At 47.1% G+C, this 19,342-nt stretch overlaps 1 protein-coding gene across 2 annotated transcripts in view; it reads left to right on the forward strand.

Moving 5' to 3' along the window:
* PITPNB (phosphatidylinositol transfer protein beta) overlaps positions 1-7,741 on the forward strand; it is a 56,722-nt gene extending 48,981 nt beyond the window's left edge. The window contains exons 10-12 of one of the 2 annotated variants that reach the window (XM_031442963.2): positions 994-1,116; positions 4,458-4,543; positions 5,755-7,741. In XM_031442963.2, the coding sequence (XP_031298823.1) occupies positions 994-1,116; positions 4,458-4,505 (171 nt within the window). In that variant the 3' untranslated portion in view covers positions 4,506-4,543; positions 5,755-7,741. The remainder of the gene's footprint in view (positions 1-993; positions 1,117-4,457; positions 4,544-5,754) is intronic. The other variant, XM_031442962.2, reaches the window with a different exon arrangement.
* The last annotated feature ends 11,601 nt before the right edge of the window (positions 7,742-19,342 follow it).

Consider the following 19,342-nt stretch of genomic DNA (forward strand, 5'->3'; position numbering starts at 1 on the left):
AAGGACCCCCTGTTGATGTATCTCTGAACCTCCCACAACTAGTTGTATCTGAGTTTCACTTTAACTTTTCTACTTTTAAACTGTAACTGCTCTTTTTTTTTTAAAGGATCTTAAAGTGCTGGAAACGTTCATTACTCTTGGGCCTGCTTGCAGTTGGCCACAGTAGGCACTCTGTAAATATTGGCTTCCTTTCTTCCTCTTGGATCACAATAATAGATTAACAATCCAGTTCTGATAAATAGAAGTCATACATGTAATTGATGAAGTCCCTTATGTTCGTGGAAAAAAATTTTTAAGTTGAAGACTGTCCAAAAAGTAAAGTACTCACTGTCCGTTGGACTTCTCTGTCTTCTTGGGAAAGTGCCGTAAAACTTAAATAACCCAGCAGCTAAAGCCACTAATTAAATACATGGCTGTGTGTTTGTGTGTGTGTGTGTGTGTGTGATGTATACACACACACACATAAATACGCGCCTAGTAAACATTAGAGCATAAAAATGAATGGAGAATATGTAATAATCCTTAATTTAGTGAAACATCTTATTCCAAAGAACCCAGGACTCTTCTTTCAGTACATGTTGTATTCTACCTCACGATATTTCTTTGACTGGCAGAGAAGTTAAGGGTGGCAGTGTGTGGTTTTATAGCAGAAGAAATCGGGGTGACCTTTGGTCACTGACACTTAGAGAAAGGTGAAAGTCGGTCAGGTCCAGCAGCAGTTCATGCTGGATCAGAACATGGCCATCACGGTGTTTTCAGTTTCTGATAAATCATGCTGCCTTTGTGAGGAAGGAGGATTGTTTCACATTTCACAGGGAGATTTTTCTTTTATTTTAGAAAACGTTAATAGGATGGAATTAAGATTTTCACTAATTGTAATAGTGGTGTTTTCAAAACAAGTCTATGTAGATTTCATGGGTGAATATAAGGTTAATATGCCATTAATGTTAGAGTTTTGCCATCTTATACTACTTTTCTTCTTTGTTTTAAAAGCAAGAAAAAAGGATATTTACAAACTTTCATCGCCAACTTTTTTGTTGGATTGACAAGTGGATTGATCTGACGATGGAAGACATTAGGAGAATGGAAGATGAAACTCAGAAAGAACTAGAAACAGTAAGACTTCCCGTTCTGTGGAAATTCTCTAATTTCCCCCTTTCTAAAACTGAATATGTGCTTAATAAGTATAGACTTACAATGGGGAGGAGTGTTACTGAAAGCCTTTTCTTCATCTCTGTATCCTCCTCAAAACCCAGTTTCTTAGGCACTAACATCCTTTTATTCCGACTTCTCTTCTGTTGAGCATCTTTCCTGAAAGTAGACTAGAGCTTTCTTCATCTTGAATTTGTCACCTGTAAAATGTCCAGTGGTTTTGTATTCTTTTCCATGCGTTAGTTCTCTGTGGTGGTACCTGGTTCACGGTCATTTTGGGCATTGACTTCATCAGGCCAAGTTGCCTTTCTCATTCTGTTACATTAATGTTAGTGCAGTAAGTCCTAGTTGCCTCTCCTGTAGACAAGATGAAGCTAGTGATATTGTCACTGATTCCAGAAATTCCTCCTCCCCTCCAATAGCTAGCAGTGACTCCGTATTTCTTCACAAGCTTTAGGCAGAAATTCAAGTGATCCCTGGATTGGAGGCCTGCATGCCGTTTCTCAGCTAAGCCCACCCCCCTCCACTGGTGAGCTAGCCCTGCCACTTGCAAGCGCCCCCTTTCTCCCAGGGTGGGTTCTTCCCCAACCTCCTCTTGCATGTGTCTGGTTTTGCTTTTGCTCTGGGCTCCACTTCTTTTCAATTGAAAGTAAGGCCCCACGGGGGAAATGAACCCATGGAATGTCCAGGACAGGCTCGTGGTTTCCATGCAGTCATCCAGAGTCCTGCCAGCAGTCCCAGTTCGGGAAGCCCCACAGGTGGGTGTGTTTGACGAACGCCTGTGCATGAGGCGGGAGTTCCATTTAATCACAGGAGAATGGCAGCAAATCAGGTTCTTTGGCACAGAAGGAAATCTATTTGTCTGGCACATGGCATTGTAAAGAATCTGCGTTTAAAATTGCTTACTTTTGGTGATTACAACAGATCTGTTTCTAATTAGCTTTATACAAACCTTCTGAGAAGACCAGGACATATTTTCTTTATAAGGCAATAAAATGTTTTAACTTTATCTTATACATAAAGTAAACTTTAGGCATCCTCCAACTTACGAATGGATTTTGTTCCAAGAGTTTTTAAGTTCATTTTTTGAAATTTGGAACATCTTTTCCCATAGTGACAACATTATAAATTGGAGTTTGGTTTGCAGGCCAGCCAGTGGAAGCCTCTCTGACCTCAATTGCTCATCCTAGTAGCACGGCTCTGATTTCTGCATCTTGGGAGTGGGTGATAGAATGGCAAGCACCGGAGACCCTCCTTTACACCCTCACTTTCAGGCTGGCCCCAGGCAAAATACTTAAGCAGGCAAGAGTAAGACATGGGCACTTCTTCCCCGTGCCTCTTTCCCACTTCTGTCTTCCCTTTCTCAAGAGTCCGATGCCCTTCTCCAGGAAGCACCCTCACCACCGCCCGATTTAGCTCCTTTCCTGCGTGGCCTCGTTCTGCTCTGTCCAGATGCTCCAGGCTGCAGAGACAGCTGCCAGCTCTGCCTCCAGCCCCTCCGAGCAGCCAGTGTCAGCTGAACATTAAAAAGGAAGCAGCAGATCACACACTCACGCTAAGTTTATGGTATGGCCTTGGCATCTCCTAAAAGGATTTGCCAACACCAGGATAAAACAGAGAATGCGCTTACCTTGTATTGGTTTGAACTCTCAGGAGGGAGGCTTTCTCTTTGTTTTGATTTCTACGCTGAAGGACCATCCATAGCATGAGGGAGAGTGGTCACAGTTGACAGATGATGAGTGCAGCCCTCCCTGGTTTGGGCTCTAACCCTACCTGTCTCTGGACCCTTGGACAGAACGTGTCTGAGGCCTCCTCTTCCCCCAGGGGAGTGCTTGCTTCCCTCACAAGTTCTCAGTCTCAAAGCACCTGAACACTGTGTCAGCAGGAGAGCCTTGATGAGGAGATGGTGACTCTGGCTCCCACCTAGGGTAGTGGGCCTGCAGGCTTAGCTGCTTCTCCCTGCAAGTCTGTTACTTGTGAGTTGGGAACTGCACTTGAAAAGAAGGTGTAAGATAGACAAGTAATTGCACAGAAGCCCAGCTTATTAGAAAGCGTAACTATTGTACCCTCATGGTTTAAACTGATGAATTCCCTCATGAAGTTAGCAGAAATCTGTCATGGTTCAGGGTTGGGAGCACATGGCGTTTCTTTGTTAAATATTTCAAAAATACTTTGGGACAAATTTTAGGGCTAAGTTACTTTGCTCTAGGTCATTGGGGAATACTTTGTTCCACATCACGTTGCTGCTGCTCTGAGTCCTAACAGTCGGTTTGTGAGCATCTTCAGAATCCGGGCAGCATGGTGCCTGCAGGCCAGAATGCCTCCCCAGAAAGCACCTGCCTCCTGAAGAGGCTTAACATTCCGAAGTCCTCTTCACCACGGAGAGATTTCCCTTTTTTTCTGGAGGTCCTGTTTTCCTGACACCTGATGATAGAATTTGATGCATTGTAATTCTCTTTTTAATTTGCACATATTTTAAGAATTGAATCTCTTTCAAATGGGTTTTGGCCCTGGAGAGGACAGCATCTCATCTCAAGGGGTTAGGCACGAGAGGAATGCCTGTAATCCTGCAGAGAAGTACTGGGGTTAGGCCCCGCCACTGAAGGGATACTCAGGGCAAACACTATGCCTGTCTGTTCTCAACTGGCACTCCTGTGGGGGGTAGGGAAGAAGGGTTGAGCTTCAGAAACGTGTTTACCGCATTTGTTCCTTTTCTGTCCATTCTTTTCTTGGTTTTCTCATGGAGTTTTCTTAGTTATCTATAGGCTGTTATGAGTGCCTGTCCTGGTGCATCCTGTGTCCACGCACTGCCCCTGCGCTCGCTTGTTCTTCCTTTTGTCCTCCCCCTTTTTAACAAACTTCCCATAAAGAAGTCCTCTGAGGGGCGCTGGTCTCTGAAACCACCGGGGTGGCCACACCTTAAGGCTTCCTGTCTGGTTCAGGGACTACGAAAAGAGAACCGGACCCCTGGGGCATTTCGCACATCGTGGTGAGCAGTTCACTTTCCCTTGGCTGTCCTCGATAATTTCACTCACCAGTCTGCAGGCTTTTGTTTCCTAGATTCAAGAATAGATACACTTTTGTGTGTGTGTGTGTATGTGTACTGTGTAAGAAAAGCCTTTCGCAAGATTTTCTTGAGATCAGGATAACCAGAAAGGCCTCAGACCTTCATTTCTGATGTGGATATGGTTGTAAACAGGCAGCGGTCACTTCACAATCTCTTCTGGATCTTTTTTCTCCCCTTGCTTACTAACCCAATTTAGAGTCTGTGATTTCAGCAGCTCATGATTTTATTTTACGTTTAGATGCGTAAGAAGGGTTCCGTCCGAGGCACGTCGGCTGCTGATGTCTAGATGAGTCCCCTGTAGGGTCAGAGACAATATCAAACTGTGTAAGTGAAGACCTGGGTAAAAAGAATGTTTAAAAACCAATACCTTTTTGGTAATGGGTAGTTAACTTGCTGAGTGGAGGCTAAGTGTTAAATGTGGCTTAATTTTTAGAATTTAAGAGATGTATGTTTCAGACGTTGACTGTGAGCAAACACTTGAGTTATTATTCTGTAAGAATTTTATCCATGGAACAGGTTGAATTTAGGAATCCCAAGTTAGTTCTTAGTGTTATGGGTTGGGAGCCAGCTGCCAAGTGTACTTAACTCATCAGGCAGCTCTGTCCTGGAAACCAGCTGATTTTTCATCAATAGCCAGTTAATTGACCTATTATCTCAGTGGCCCATTTGTGGTTAGTAAGGAAATATGTAAAAGCATTTTAAATCAAAGATCCATCATTCCATGCCGTAAGGGCCAATCTCAGTTCATTTTAGTTTAATTTTTTCCCTGAACACCAGAAAGTCTTCCTTCACGTTGACTCTTCAGTTATCTTTACAGTTGGCTTTAATATGTGTGAATACACTTTGGATTTCATTTACAATGTAAAACATTTCTATGGTCTGTTACCTTCACACAAATTTTTATGCCCAAATAAAAGGTTTTCCTAGAGGGGGAAAAAGAAGGCTCAGAATCTACCCCACATTTTGAAACCAGGATGAGTAAACAGAAATCCGCAGTACGCTGTCATCATTTGTTAATACTGAACTACGATACTTACTGAGGAAAATGACAAGACAGAGCACACTTCTCACCCCACTCTGGTTCTTTGCTGCCCCCTTACATGTGCTACTTGCTCTTTAATTATGGAACAAGGGAGGAAAGAAATTTCAGAGTTGGAGAGAAGTAGTACCAAGTAAGAATGAATGAACTCTGCCAGGACTCCTCCAAAGCCCCCTTTTTAAAATTCAGTGTTCATTTAAAAATTTTTAAAAAATTTGTAACTACTTTTGTTAAGTTCTTATAAGTTTCTGGGATCTTTTTCCACTTCTAAGTTATTTTCCCTCTGACAGAATAAAGTATTATGCCCTAAGTAAGACCAAAATCTTCAAGAGATAAAATGTTAAAAATGCAGTAGTTGGGGTGCATTGTCTGCCAGAAGTTTTGCTGCATTGAGGATTTTTTTTTTCTGGAGAATGTTTGCGACAAGCTGCGATCTCACACTTTCTGTGTCTCTCTGTTTTTTAACATATTGCCCTGTCTCTCACTTTTCTTACAGTTACGTAATCAAGGTCAAGTGAGGGGAACAAGTGCAGCCAGTGATGAGTGAAGAAGAATCTGACCATGTCTCACAGTGTGGACATTTCCCACACGTGTGCCTGTGGTTATGTGCTCACAGGCACGGGTCCCCACGTGTGTATATATGTCTGTGTGTGTGTGTCTGTGGCTGTATATAAAACGCATGTAGAGCTGCAGATCACAGGACACACACTTGTGTATATATGTACATACAGACATACTGAAGGGATTAGTACAATTTCTCCAAAGTACTGTACCTATCTTCAGCAAGAATGCAAAAGAAAATATTTTCAATATATATACCTGGAACAGATTTTAATAATTATCAGAGTAATACCATTAATGGATGAATTGACTGCAATGTAATACTAGCTGGTATGTTTCATCAATGGCAAGTTGTGGACCAAGATATATATAGCCTTTTATTACTTTTTTGTTCTTTTAAATTAGTCTCTTAAAAATTTTAATTTTAGTCTCATAATCCACCAAACTCCCACAGAAAAATTTATTAAAAATCTTTTGGTATTCCAAGAAATCTGGATTGTAACTCTGAATGTATTTATAATCATTTATTTCTGGATTTTCATTATCATATAGCCAAATTGGACAATGTCTATTAGTAAGGAGAAGAGTTACAGGCCAGTTTTTACTTGTTTGCCCCGAGGAAAAAATGCTTTTAAAAAAAAATTCCGTTTTTTATTGGATTTTTGTATTTTAAATTTCAAGTATTTTTCTACATCAAACCTGGCAAAAAATGGAAATGATGGTCTGTGATTTATAACAAACACTGTACAATTTTCAGGCTTCTGTTAGGCAAACAAAGAAATTGATGAAGAAATTAATAGCATGGTAGGCTGTTTAGAAAAATTGAAAGTACAGCATTCCCATGGAGTCTTGTTTCTGAAATGACTGTTTTCTGAAACTACAGCTTGGAAACTATGCAGATGATCTCTATTTCTCTACAGCTAACACAGCAGAATATAGACAGTGATGACGTTTTGTTCTTTTCATGTTGAAATGTACTTTAAGGGGGAGACGCTGCCTTTGAGATAGAAGCCTTTCAGAGGCTGCACAGGGCTCGTCTGCACACGGTTAGGAGGCCCTGCCAGGGGCCAGCACACCTCCACCCGGAGGAGTGTGCTTTCAAGTGGGACGTCATTGGAACACATCTTGAATAAGCGTCGTGAAAATGCTGGTTAGATGCCGCTGCCTCATTTCTTTCTTTAACTTTTTTTTTTTTTTTAAAGAAAGGAACAATAGCTAGGTAAGATTTTTATCAGCTTTCTCTGTCCAAATCCAGTTTTTCTCCTGTCAGTCCTGGAAGCTTGAATAGAATGACATTGTTGAAGCCTTCAGGTCACAAACTGTCTCCTTTCACCTCCCGCCCCTCCTACAGCACGCCAGCCCCTGTGGTCACATCACATTAGTAATCTGATTTGCTGACAGTCCTGCCCTCCCTGCCCCTTGTTTGCCCACGTGTCCTGTGTCCCCCTGAAGCGATGGCGGTGACTTAGACAAAGCTGTTGAGGATCACCGCCGCACTGCCATCCCGTTTCCTCCGCTGCAGACCCCGCATTGCTCACGTACGTCCTCCAGTTGCTCAGGATCAAGGCTGATGTTTACTCTCGGGACACTGTTGTAAGATAGGTGTGGTGAAAGCACGGTCACTGTCTGCAAAGTAGTCGACGTGAGGAAGATTATTGCTAATTTTGTGACATAAAGAGTCTGGCCCTCTCCGCTTAATGGACCTAACTCGCTGGCGTCTGTAGCATCGTTGGGAGCCTGTGCACACATGGAATTGAGAGCCTGGCGCATGCGTTTTAATGTTTTTCTAACAACTGTGGAGATTTGAGGGAATGTGTGGTGAATGTAAAATACCTAGTTTACTTGGCAGTCTCTTGTGTAAATTACAGTAAAACAAAGTAAATGAAATTTAAACAAAAAATAAATTTGATCACAAAATGCCACTTGTGTGCTTAAGTGGTTGTTTCCCTGATGCCACGTCTGGTTCAGAACAGCGGTCCACTTCTCTGCTGTTTTTTCGGGAATTCTCTAATTTGCAGCACTACCACTTTGGGGAAAATTTTTTTAATGTTTTTTTATTTGTGATTGCAGGCTCCTGTGCTTGAGGTGTTCCTGTGCCACATTAAGTCGTTACATTTGATTTCTTAAGTAATTTTGTCTTTAAAATAAGCTGAGCAGTAAAGAAGGATTGTATATTCGTCCCAGAGGATTTTTAAAAATTATTTTTAAAGGGGAAAAATACGGAAAACCTATAGTATTTTTAAAAGCACTCAGTAAAGGATTTTGCCATTAGATCCTGATGATTTCAAGATTGTGGCTTTTTGGTTTGGGGCCATGTTTTACCTCTCTCCTTTTAGGAATTTGTCACTTCCAGTCTTCTGGTTTTGGGCGTGTAACTATTTTCTCGTGCTGCCAACTTAAATTCTAGAGTGGCTCAACCTTCAGAGAGGTTGCCAACTCTCTGAATAGGTTTAATATAATGTTTTACTTCCGGGGTCTTCTTTATTTTCTGAAGTGATTTTCTTAGTGTTCTATTTATTCAGAGGTAATGTTTGTGCTCACGTGGGCAGTCTGTCACTCATGCGTCCAGCAGTGTGGGCACTTACATGCCCAGCAACCTGGTCTCCTGGAGGTGCCAAAGGAGTGCAGAGTCCAGTGTGGGAGATAGACGTGTGAACAGACTGACTACAGTTCAGTCTGATAGGCAGTCATTTAACAGTAGAGAGAGATCTTAGACGTCACCCACATCATACAGGTGAGAAAGCAGAAGTCCAGGCCAAAGGCAGCTGGGCCAGGCAGCAAGGGCCCTCCGAGCCCAGGGTGCCAGAAACACTGCGGCCTGGTCAAATGCACCCCTCTAAGCCCCTCAAGACAGTTGTTTTGTCCATCTCCTCTCAGCAGCCAAGTTGACAAGGAGTTAGCATAGAATTCCCTTTCTTGACCATTTGGAAGGAGAGCCACTGAATGTTAGGAGGCAGAGTTCAGCAGGTCCAAAATCGGTTTTTCAGGTTCCTGCACTGTCAGTTTCAGACTTTGGGACTTCACGTGATTGGAGGGAGGTAGGGAAGGTGCTAGGGGGCAGGTTAAAAATAGTCCCATTGAGCCTGGAGCATCTACTGGGTGTGCTTGCTAGGAACCCAGCCAACGTCACTTGGGGTTATATTTTGACTTGGAAATATTAAGCAACAATGGTCCCTTCAAAACCAGGTTCAATTTGGGAAAGAAAATTTTGAGTGTTCTGTTATGCTGGAGCTACTGGTTCGGGAAAAAAAGAAATCACATGTAAACCAGAGGTTCTCAACCTTGGGTGCACCTTAGAATCACAGGGGAAGCCTTTAAAAATATTGATTGCCCACCCGGTTGCTCTTCTATGCTTGGGTTCAGTGTGTCATTTTCAAAGGACAGGGAAAGAGCTTAGAGAATTACCACTGTCTTCTGGAAGATGATTGAGATGACTGCCCTCTCTCCGAGTAATCAGACTCCTACCTGTTCTTCAGAGCCCCGTAGGCATCTCTCCATGTAGGCATCCTTACCCTAGAGTGACCTGTAGCAGTCCATACCCCACTTGGCTCTCAAAGACTCCGCCACCTTGGTTAATGTATGTTGCCAACTGTTACACTTCTGTTTGTTTTTCATCCCAAGTTAGCTCAGAAACACCTCATGGGCAGGAGCCACGCGGTCGTACCCAGAGTCACCTCCCCCGGTGGAAACTTTGACTCTGAAACTGATCCTTTTACCCACAACAGATTCCTGCCTATACTGTGCAAGATCCCCTTTGAGTCCTGGGGTTAGAGGGGAAGGGAGTTCGACCAAAAATCAGTAAGATCGAGTTTCTGCCCTTAGAGAATTAAACCCTGACAAGCAGCTGCAACAGGAGGTAGTAATTCTGAAGCTCACGGTAAAAAGTACGTCGAGAGGACAGACGAGGGAGCTCCAGGTCCGCGTTTCCTCCTCGCCTCCCAGACATTAAACTGGAGCTTTGGTATCCTCCAAACTGAAGAAGCCAAACTCTGAGTCTTTCCTCCTTCCCATCAGTTAACTGCATCACTGGCTGTGCTCCCGAATGAAGGTCGCTGAGTCTTAAAAGTGCCCCCCAAATGTTAGTGGAATCCTGCCCCTCTTGAATGTCCTGGCCCGTTCGGTGCCCTGGTGAGCCGTCCTCTCATCTAGGGCAGGGGTCTGCTAACTCAGTAAGTATTTTAGGCTTTATAGGCCACATGGTCTCTCACAGCTATTAAACTCTGCCCTTGCAATGCAAAAACGGCCATAGACAAAATGTAAAAAAAAAAGCCTGTTTCGATAAAACTTTATTTACACCCAGATTTGGCTGGTGAGGCCATAGTTTGCCAAGCCCTAGTCTAGGATGTGGATAACTTTGATCAGGCTCTGTCAGAGGTACTTTCTAGAACACCGCTGATGGTGCTGCACCCCTCCTTAAGCACCTGCATGGCTCCCTGAGGCCCAAAGACCAGTGCAGCCAAGGCCAGTGACCAGGCAGAGAAGAGCCTGATTCTCCCGCTTGGAGCCAGTGACGCTCGTCCACCTCATGGCTGTTGGAGGGTCAGGCACTGGTGAAACGGCCTGAGCTGATCTCTCTGCTGCCCAGCATGGATGTTGTCCACGGAAAGGCTCTAAGAATAGAAGACGGTCACTGTTTGCCATCTGATTTCCAACCAATACCGATGGATGGGAAGTTGAAGGGTGGAGCTGTGACGTGCTAACAAGAGCTGTTGTCGCACGGAATACAATGAAGATCATGCTAGTTAGCTAAACTCAGCTTGACTGGCGTCTTTTCGCCGTATGTCTGTTGTCCAGAAAATACCATCTATGGCTGTTAAACGAAAATGCTATTCTCATGGAAAAGCTCGGAGGTGCCCTATACATTTCCCACGGTTGAAATCTGGCCCCCTAGATACCACTGCTAACATGTCAGCCCAAGCTTGGCTCTGTGACCAGGCACGGAAAGGCCAGGACGTTGCCTAGAAAAGCAGCCTGGAGTTTCCCTGAGTCAGTGACACTCAGCCCTGGGTCGAATCTGTTTACTCCTTGGATTTCTGAGAAGCAGTAAAGCACCGTGACGTGCCTCCGCCTCATGGATCCCTTATGTATTCTGACACCACCTGCTAATCAGTCGATAGCAGAATTACCTTGCGCTGCAGACTGAGGGAGCTTCATGAAGTGGAACGGAGGAGTGGCTTACAGTGTTTATTAATGTATGTGCTAAACAAAAGCCTCGCCTCTGGGCATCCTGCTGCACGCTGCCTCCCTGCAGCCTGGAATACTGATGGCGTGTCCTCCCAGAGCCGCCTCCACAGCCCCATGGCCCAGGAAGCCCCGGAACAGCTCAGCCGGCCAAGAAGTGCTGTGAGTGCTTCCCATCCATGGCGTTCTGTAGCCCTCACTCCAAAAATGTCGTTCCCAGAGAGGCATTGTTTAGCGTGAGACTTCTCCCAAGTAAGGCTGGAGGGAGGATCAGGCACAGAGCAGCCGTTCTTTCAGATCGGGGTGGGGTGCAAACTTTGTCTAAAAAGGGCCAGATAGTATACATATTTTTGGGCTTTGTGGGCCATACAGTTTCTGTTGCTACTGAACTCTGCCTTTGTAGTGTGAAAGCAGCCTCAGACATTATGTAAATGAATGGGTGTGGTTGTGTTCCATTAACACTTTATTTACACAAACTGGTGGTGGGCTGGATTTGGCCCAAGGGCCCTAGTTTGCCATTCCCTTCCTTAGATTCTTCGCCAGCAAAACAGCCATCACTTAATAGTTTGTGTCAGGCATTGTTCTAAGCACAACAGATACAGGGTCTTTAATCTTCACAATCACGCTACGATGCAGGTGCTATCATCACCCCCTTTTACAGATGAGGAACCTGAGGCCCAGAGAAGTGTAACTTTGCTGGGTATTATTACGGAAAGTGGTGAAGCCAGGGTTATAATCCAGGGGCCACTTGGAAGTCGCTCGTAACCACTGCCCATCATCCCCGTCTCCCTGTGCAAAGTTCCACGCTTGCCACATTTACTAAGGGTCGACATAACGAGCGGTCATAATGATAAAAATTCTGCTGAGGACACTCCGTGTTCTTAAACACCACTTAGGAGCAAAATTCCATGACTGATTCTTCCTAGAGCTCAGAGCCAAGAAAACATTTCTTCCTAAACAGTGATGAAATTCCCCCTCTATCTCTGTCAGGAAACTCCCACGTTGCATTTTATGTCCAACTGAGGCAAGCTCTTTAGGCAGCCATCCTGGCATCCGCCCCCACCCGCCCAGTCCCTCGTCTCATCCCTCATACTCGAAGTCTGTGACGGTGCTATGAAATTTGAGGGTTTGTGGTTCTCCTGTGTCCATGCCTCCTGCATAAGTCCCCTCAAACTCCTTGGAGGGGGAAGGTTTAGTGGTGATTCTGAAATGTACATAGGAAGACGTCTGTTCCGTCGAGGTGAGAAATCAGAAGACCTGCAGTCAGTCTTCAGCGGCCTGAGCATCTGGAGGGGAGCCCCCGGGGCTGCTCTGTTAGCGTGGCTGGCATGTGGGTAGTTTTCTCCCCCTAGAACTGCCCCTGTTGTTTCACTTTACAAGGGAATCTTTTTTGAAACTATTTTTGTAATGCAGGGGACCTTGGGAACACCTCCCTGTGTGCAAATGCCCAGCCGTGCCTTCTACACTGGGGATGAGAATTTTCAGTTCGGCATCTGGTGGCCCATGAGCTCACTCCTCTTCCTAGGCGCGGGCCAGAAAGCCGTCGGGGGAGGCGGGTGTTTCAGGATTCCTCCCAGCCCCTTCCAACCCTACAGGCTCAGATTTTCCACTTGTGCGATTGAGGTCAGCGCCTGCATTCCGGCTGGCAAGCTCCCCACACAGGCGAGCGCCAGGCCTCAAGCAGGGGCTTCTCCCACTTGCTCTGGAATTCACCACCCCCCTTGTCCGTCCTCTCCATCCTGCCCGCCACTCAGGATCCTGGGATGGGAAGGCTTCATCGGAGACTGGGGACAGCCTGGTCCAGCCCTGGCTCAGGGCCACCAGGCTGAAATGCAGCCCCTACGTTTGCTCAGGCCTGAGAGTGAGTACAGAAGCGTCGTCTGGTGAGGCGAGGAACAGTGGGATCACTGTTGCTTGCGAAGAGCTCCACTCCCTTCCTCGTCAGCCCACCAGAGAATGTGGAGGTCGGCAACCATGACCACTGCCACCGGGTTTACTAATGGTCACTGCTGCTGTCTCTCCTGGAGAGGCTGCACATGGGGGCTTTGGCATCCGCCACCTGCATTCCAACCTGCCATGTCCACTTACTGAGCAACCGGCCATCAAGTCTCAGCCCCTCTGAGCCTCGCCATCCTGCCAGTGAAGGTTGGGGTAATAATAACAACACGGAATGTGGCCACGAGACAAGAAATGTATAAGTAATGCGTGAAATCTCCCCAGCAGTGGATTTGCCCTTGGGTTGGTCTACCCATCAGCTTGAGTGACCAGCCATCCTGGTTCTCCCAGGATGGAGGGGTTTCCTGGGAGGCAGAACGTTGGGTACTAAAACCAAGACAGTCCTGGACAAACAAGAACAGTTGGTCCCCTTATTTTTAGCCCCAAATGTCAACATTCTTGAAGCCAGCAGCCTTCATTTAAAAACAAATGCCAAAGCTGAACCCAACATTGTATAGGAAGCAGGTGGCCTTTTCTGTAGCCTGATGTGCTGCCCCTGCCAACCACCTCTCCCCCCTCCCAGGCTTAGCAGGGCACAGAAGTTTTCGGGGAGGTGGAGGAAAGGTTGTGTGAAAGCTGGTCTAGGAGTGCCGACCGGGAGGGCCTGGCAGTGCTTTCCTCAGGCAGGACGACTCATCAAGGAGGAAGCAAACTCCTTCTCCACCCAAACCTCCTCTGCTCTAGCTCACAGTTCCACCCGGACACCATCCTGGGGAACAGGAAGTTCTCACACTCCCCAAAGTCCAGAAGCTCCCCTCAGCTGAAAAGAGGCAGCACTTCCTGCAGCCAAGACCTGTCTCCCAGAGAAGGTGGGTCAGGTCATTCCATCTTTGCTTCCAGGACAGAGACCAACCTCCTGTGTGTTGGCCCCCCTCCTTCTCCATCCTCTCTCACCTCTAGGCTCCAGGTTCTCTGAGACCAAAGCCCTTGGTGCCCTCTAGGCCTGGAGCCCCCTTCCCTCCCCTGTTCTTCCTTCTACCTCAGCCCAGGGGCCGCATCCTTCAAGACGCCTCCCCTGACCTCCCAACGAGGCCAGCATCCCTCCTGGATGTTGTCCTCTCAGCCAGGGTTGGAGCTCCGTAAAGGCAGGTACCAGGGCACGCGCCGCTGCAGGCTCAGGGCCTGTGCACTGTCTGCCACGGAGTCATCTGTTCTGTCTGCCCGCAGATCTGTTTTGAACAAATGAAGCCGAGAAGCCCCAGACTAACCCCTCTCCTCCCGCTCCTTTCCTACCAAACAGCAGGTCGTCTCTTGACCTCTACCTGTTAACCATTCCCCTGACCCTGCCTGCAGCCCAGCCAAGGCCACATCCCAGGAAGAGTCACCCCACCTCGATCACCTCCCATCCTTCGCAAGGAAATATTTCTGCTTTATGCCTAACCCTGCTCCTCATTTCTCTCGCGTTATCTTAATGAATTAACTGGGTGCCCATCGTTCCCCCGGCCCCCCGCAGTTTATGAGCTGTACAGCGATATCTGTGCTCTTAGTCAACCCACACAGTTGTTGTGCTGGTTCCTATTACAGTAATTGGCATAAACTTTATTCTTTTGCAGAGAGATTTTTTGGCCCGCTGAGACCGCATAACCATCTGCCATAAATTGAGACTAGTACGGCTTATTTTGGTGAATGCAAAATTGGATCCCATTCTTTACTCTGTGGCTTGATTCAACTTCCAGATGGTTAATCCACATGAAGTAATAGGAATGCACCACAGCTCTGCTTAGCTGAAGATGGAGACGTAATATTTATTTGCTGATGTGGAGGCCTTCGAACGCTGCCCTGTTGGGATGTCAGTATATAACACAGCAGCACAAAAATGTCAGCTTGTCCACGGGAGAGACAGTGTTCCTCCAAGTTGCCACAGGGGACCGCTGATGTCACTTTTTTTTTTTTTTTTTTTTTTTTTTTGGTCTGCCCTTGACCTAATCTCAAGAGGTTTTGTTCTCTCCTGGGCTGTTTCTTATCAGCTATGTCTGCCCATGTAGCTGGCTTCGCATCTGCTTTGACTTTAGTGCCTATGACATTTTCATTAATACATCTTCAAGGTTGAGCCCTGATTCCAAATATCCTGCAGCTCATGGAAGCCGTAGCTCAGCTGTGCCCAGCTGGGGGCTGCCGGGAAATCTGGCCTGGTGGTATGGACAAGCTCGGACATCTCCACCCATTTGGGTTTTGGGTTAATAATACATTTTCACTTTTACTTTTCCCCACACCAGCCTGCCACACCGGGGGATGCTCTGAAAGAGATCTAGGTCAGCAGATTCAGGGGCTTAAACCTCAATGGTGCTTCCACTCCCATGAGTCTTTTCTGCCTGATCTACCAGGATTACCCATCCCCCACCAGCCAACCTGGCCCTTGAAAACTTGCCCTGGACTCCACAGCCTGGCCATGTTTCCCCATGTACCCTGGGGAAGACTGGGACTCAAGGCCTCCTCTCTGTGCCCAGAATCCTAAGAACTACCTACATTTGCATCAGCCAAGGATCTTGTTAAAAATGCAGACACCTGGACCAAGGCGGGGACCAGCTGTCCCAGTTTGCTCAGGACTGTCCTGGTTTTAGCACTGAAACTCCTGTGTCCTGGAGAACCACTCAGATCTGAGCAAATGGAGGCGGTTGGTCACCCTCCTTGGGTCCTACCCCAGAACCCAGAGTAAGAGTCTCGGAGGGCTCAGGCCTGGGGATCTAGTTTTGATGAGTTCCCATGGGTGATTCTGAGAAGCACTGGAACTTGGGAACTGTAAGTCCCCTCAGGACTCGAGTTCTCTCAGTTTTCATGAATGTAGCACATGATACTCTCATCACTTTCTTAGGTAGAGTGTTTGCTTCCCGCACTGTGAGATCCTCACGGAAGGGCTCAGCCCAGTCCACTTTTGCTTTCTCAGTTCCCAGCTCTATGTCTGGCCTAGAGTCGACACTCAGAACAGGCTGACTGAAGAAATAATTGGATACAAGCAAATATCCTTGGTAGAGAAAGTGACCCAGACCTGTTTCCCATGTACTTTTCCAAAGTTCTGGGGTGGACCTGATTAGAAATTAGATCAAGGAAATTCTAGTAGGGCAGGAATTGGATCAGGGATTTTTTTTTTTAAGGGAGTGAAAACCTTGAACGTTCCAAGATGGAACAAATAAGGAATTAGATCTAAGAAAATCTAAAATGGAATGGACTGGAACCATGAACGTTCTAAGACAGGATTGCTTTCTTCTTTAACCATCACGGGAGCTTCAGCAGGCAGCAAAGAACAAGAGGCCAGATGCCTTGTACCTGATTATCGAAGCCCAGCATCCCTTAGTGCTTTTGAATGTTCGGAGTCCGCAGCTCCTCAAATAATCACAGCTGTGCCTGAAGACGGCCTCAAGTGTGAGGCCTCCAGGCTGGGTGGTGGGGGACCAGGGAGCCCAGAAAACAGGCCAAGCCGAGGCAAAGGAGTGGGAGCTGGTGTCTGGCCCTGGCAGGATCCCAGCACCACGATCCTTCACCCCTCAACCTGGGCAGGCCTCAGCCAGGTGCTGGCCATCTCCCAGTCACCTGAGTGGAAACCCCAGCTTTAGTGAGCTGTCCTGTTGCCTCGGGCAGCAGATCTTGCCACCTCCTAATTTAGTTTCCTTGTCCATTCAATAAAGATGGGAAGACCCTCCCCTTCTCTGGTTATGGCTTTGAAATGGGGGCAACCATAAAGGATTATCTGTATGGGTTTTCTGTCTGTGAAAACACTGAGTCTGACCCAGGGTCCCGGTCCCACACTCTTCGTGATAATCCCGTTGGCAAGAGGAAGCCCACATACATGAAGGGTAGAGTCTGCAATGGCAAAAAGGAGCCCAGAGTCACCTTAACAAGAATCAGACCAACTAGCTCGAACCCACTGGATTCAGTGGCAGTCAGCATGCTTGTCCAAGTGGATAAAGCAAAGCCCAGTGACAGGCTGCAGTGGAGGGAGCCTGCGGCACAGCTGAGCGGGAGACGTGGCTCCACCCATTCCCCTTTGCTCCTTGACTGGGTCAAGTGCGCCTCTCACACCCCACATCTCACGCCCATGTCAGTTCCTCCTCCTTCAACATATGTCTGCACATCCAGAATCTGACCCTTCTCACCGTGCCCACCAGAATGACCCTAACCCAGCCTGGCCACCATCTTCTCTCCCTGGATTGTTGCTTAAGATCTTTCTCCTCCACAGAGAAGCCAGGGTGGATAAGTGATCCGCTAGACCCGTCTGTCCCCAACCCCTCCTGGTCCTCCTGCCCCTAACTTCACTCCAGCCACACCAGCCTCTTGCTGGCAGCTTCTCCAACACCCCAGGCAAGTCACCTCAGGGCCTTTACACTGGCCATTCCCACTGCCTGGAACACTTCCACCAGAGCCCCTCCCAGGTCCCTCCCCTGCCTCACTCATATGCTCAAAGGTCCCCCCTCCAGGAGGGGGGCCATCTCGGACCACCTTATACAAAACCAGCCCTCCCTGCATCTGTCATAGCTCTTTATCTTCACAGCACTTATCACTACCTGCACTGTGTGTGTTTGTGTATGCATGTGTGTGTGTACTGCTTGTCTCTTCCCACTGGATCAGAAGTTCCATGAGAGCCAATTTCATGCTGTCCTCAGTGCCTAGAACCGGCATGGTCCATACTAGGTGCTCGGTAAGCATTTGCAAATGAGTCACTCCGGCGTTTCTCCCGTGTTAGAAGAGGCTGGTGACTCTCAGTGAGTGAACCACATGGTAGTTGCAAAGATCACAATATAACCAAACAGGGCTGTCCAAATGTAATGATGGCCATTAGCGTCTCTCCACCCCAGAGCGGCGATTCTGGAGCACTCTGTGTAATTGGAGCACAATTAAGCATATGGCAGTGTTTCCACCAGGCTGTAGATCTGATTCGGAGCTTCCCCGACGTGGGCTCTGGTTTCTTTCTTTTCCCCTGTAACAACAAACCTAGATGCACCATCGGGCGGGCCCTGTGGTCCGGATCACAGGGGAATACTGAGGAGTGAGATTCATGCTAACAGGATTTAATCCTGAGACGTTGGGCTATATATCCACTGGCGATTTCCTGGATTTTGGAGCCAACATAAATAATAGTGAGAGGATTCCCGCTGCGTGACGTGAGGTGCGTCCTGCTGGCCTGGGGCAGGAAGCTGCCCAGCCCGGGCTGCTGTTGACAGACGAGACAGGGCCCCCCAGTGGAACCGGCGCAGCTGCACCCCACTCTCTCCTCCACCCCCACCCCCTGTGCCAGACCACTCACTGGCCTCTCTCGGGAAGTGCCAGGCACTCTGCAAAGCATCCTCAGGGTGAGAAGGGCCAACAACAGAGATGAAAATTAAGACACATATTTGGCACCCATTCCAGCTGTGTAGTGAAATTCCTCGTCTGTATGTACAAATCATGACTTTTCCAACTGGACTGTGAACTTCCTGGGGGTGAGGTCTGCATTTTAGGCAGCCAGCTTGTGAAAACTTGGAAAGTCATCTGTGGCACCTCATTTTCATAAAAGGAAATGGAGGTGTCTGGTAGGGTAAGGTTAGAAATAACTTACACTGTTGGAGGATGGACAGATAAAATAAGGGCTGTTCATGAAATGGAGTATTATACAGTAGCTAAAAGGGGTGAGCTATCTCCACACTTATTAGAAAGGATGAACCTTGAAAATACATATTGACAGAGAAAAATAAATTGCAGAGGATAGTATCACTTATGTTTATTTAAAAACCACCTCCCCAAGGCAGTGTCCACCAAGGGGTGGCAGGCGTCCTGGAAGGCTGAAATTACATTAAACACTTAATGGCCCACATGTATGGCAGCAGGGAGGGGAACACACTGGGGGAGGGGAGGGTGTGTCCAGACTGACGATGAGACTGAGCCGCTCACAGATGAGTGTCCTTGAGGGAATCAGTTCATGCCTGGACACTTGCCAATCCAAAATAAGTCAGTCAGGGTCCCAGCATGTCCCAGCCCGTGGTGGCCCAGGAGCTGCAGTCTGCCTTCTCAGTGGGTCTTCAATAAATATCCTTTCAACTCATGGGACTTCTACATTAATAAAACCAATGTGCTAGGAGCACTTTCTCAGCCAACAAAAGATCCTTTACTGAATCCTGATTGTGAAAATCCACTCCTTAGTGCATTCTCCCCTCTCCCTGTGAGATTCTATTGATTTCTTGGCTTGTGTGGAGCACTGGCATGTCTGCTTGTTCTTGCTGTTGTATCTGTTTCGTGGTTCCGTCCGCCTGTTCTCACTACAGGAATCTGATTCAGCTGTAGCAGCCCCTTACTTGGAGGCCTCCTTTTCTCTACCTTGACCAAAGTTCTTCTTTGGTTCTTTTCCCCCCCCACTTTTTCGTCTATTTTATTGAACC

The sequence above is a fragment of the Camelus dromedarius genome, chromosome 31 (assembly GCF_036321535.1).
Source record: "Camelus dromedarius isolate mCamDro1 chromosome 31, mCamDro1.pat, whole genome shotgun sequence".
NCBI classification, from domain to species: domain Eukaryota; kingdom Metazoa; phylum Chordata; class Mammalia; order Artiodactyla; family Camelidae; genus Camelus; species Camelus dromedarius.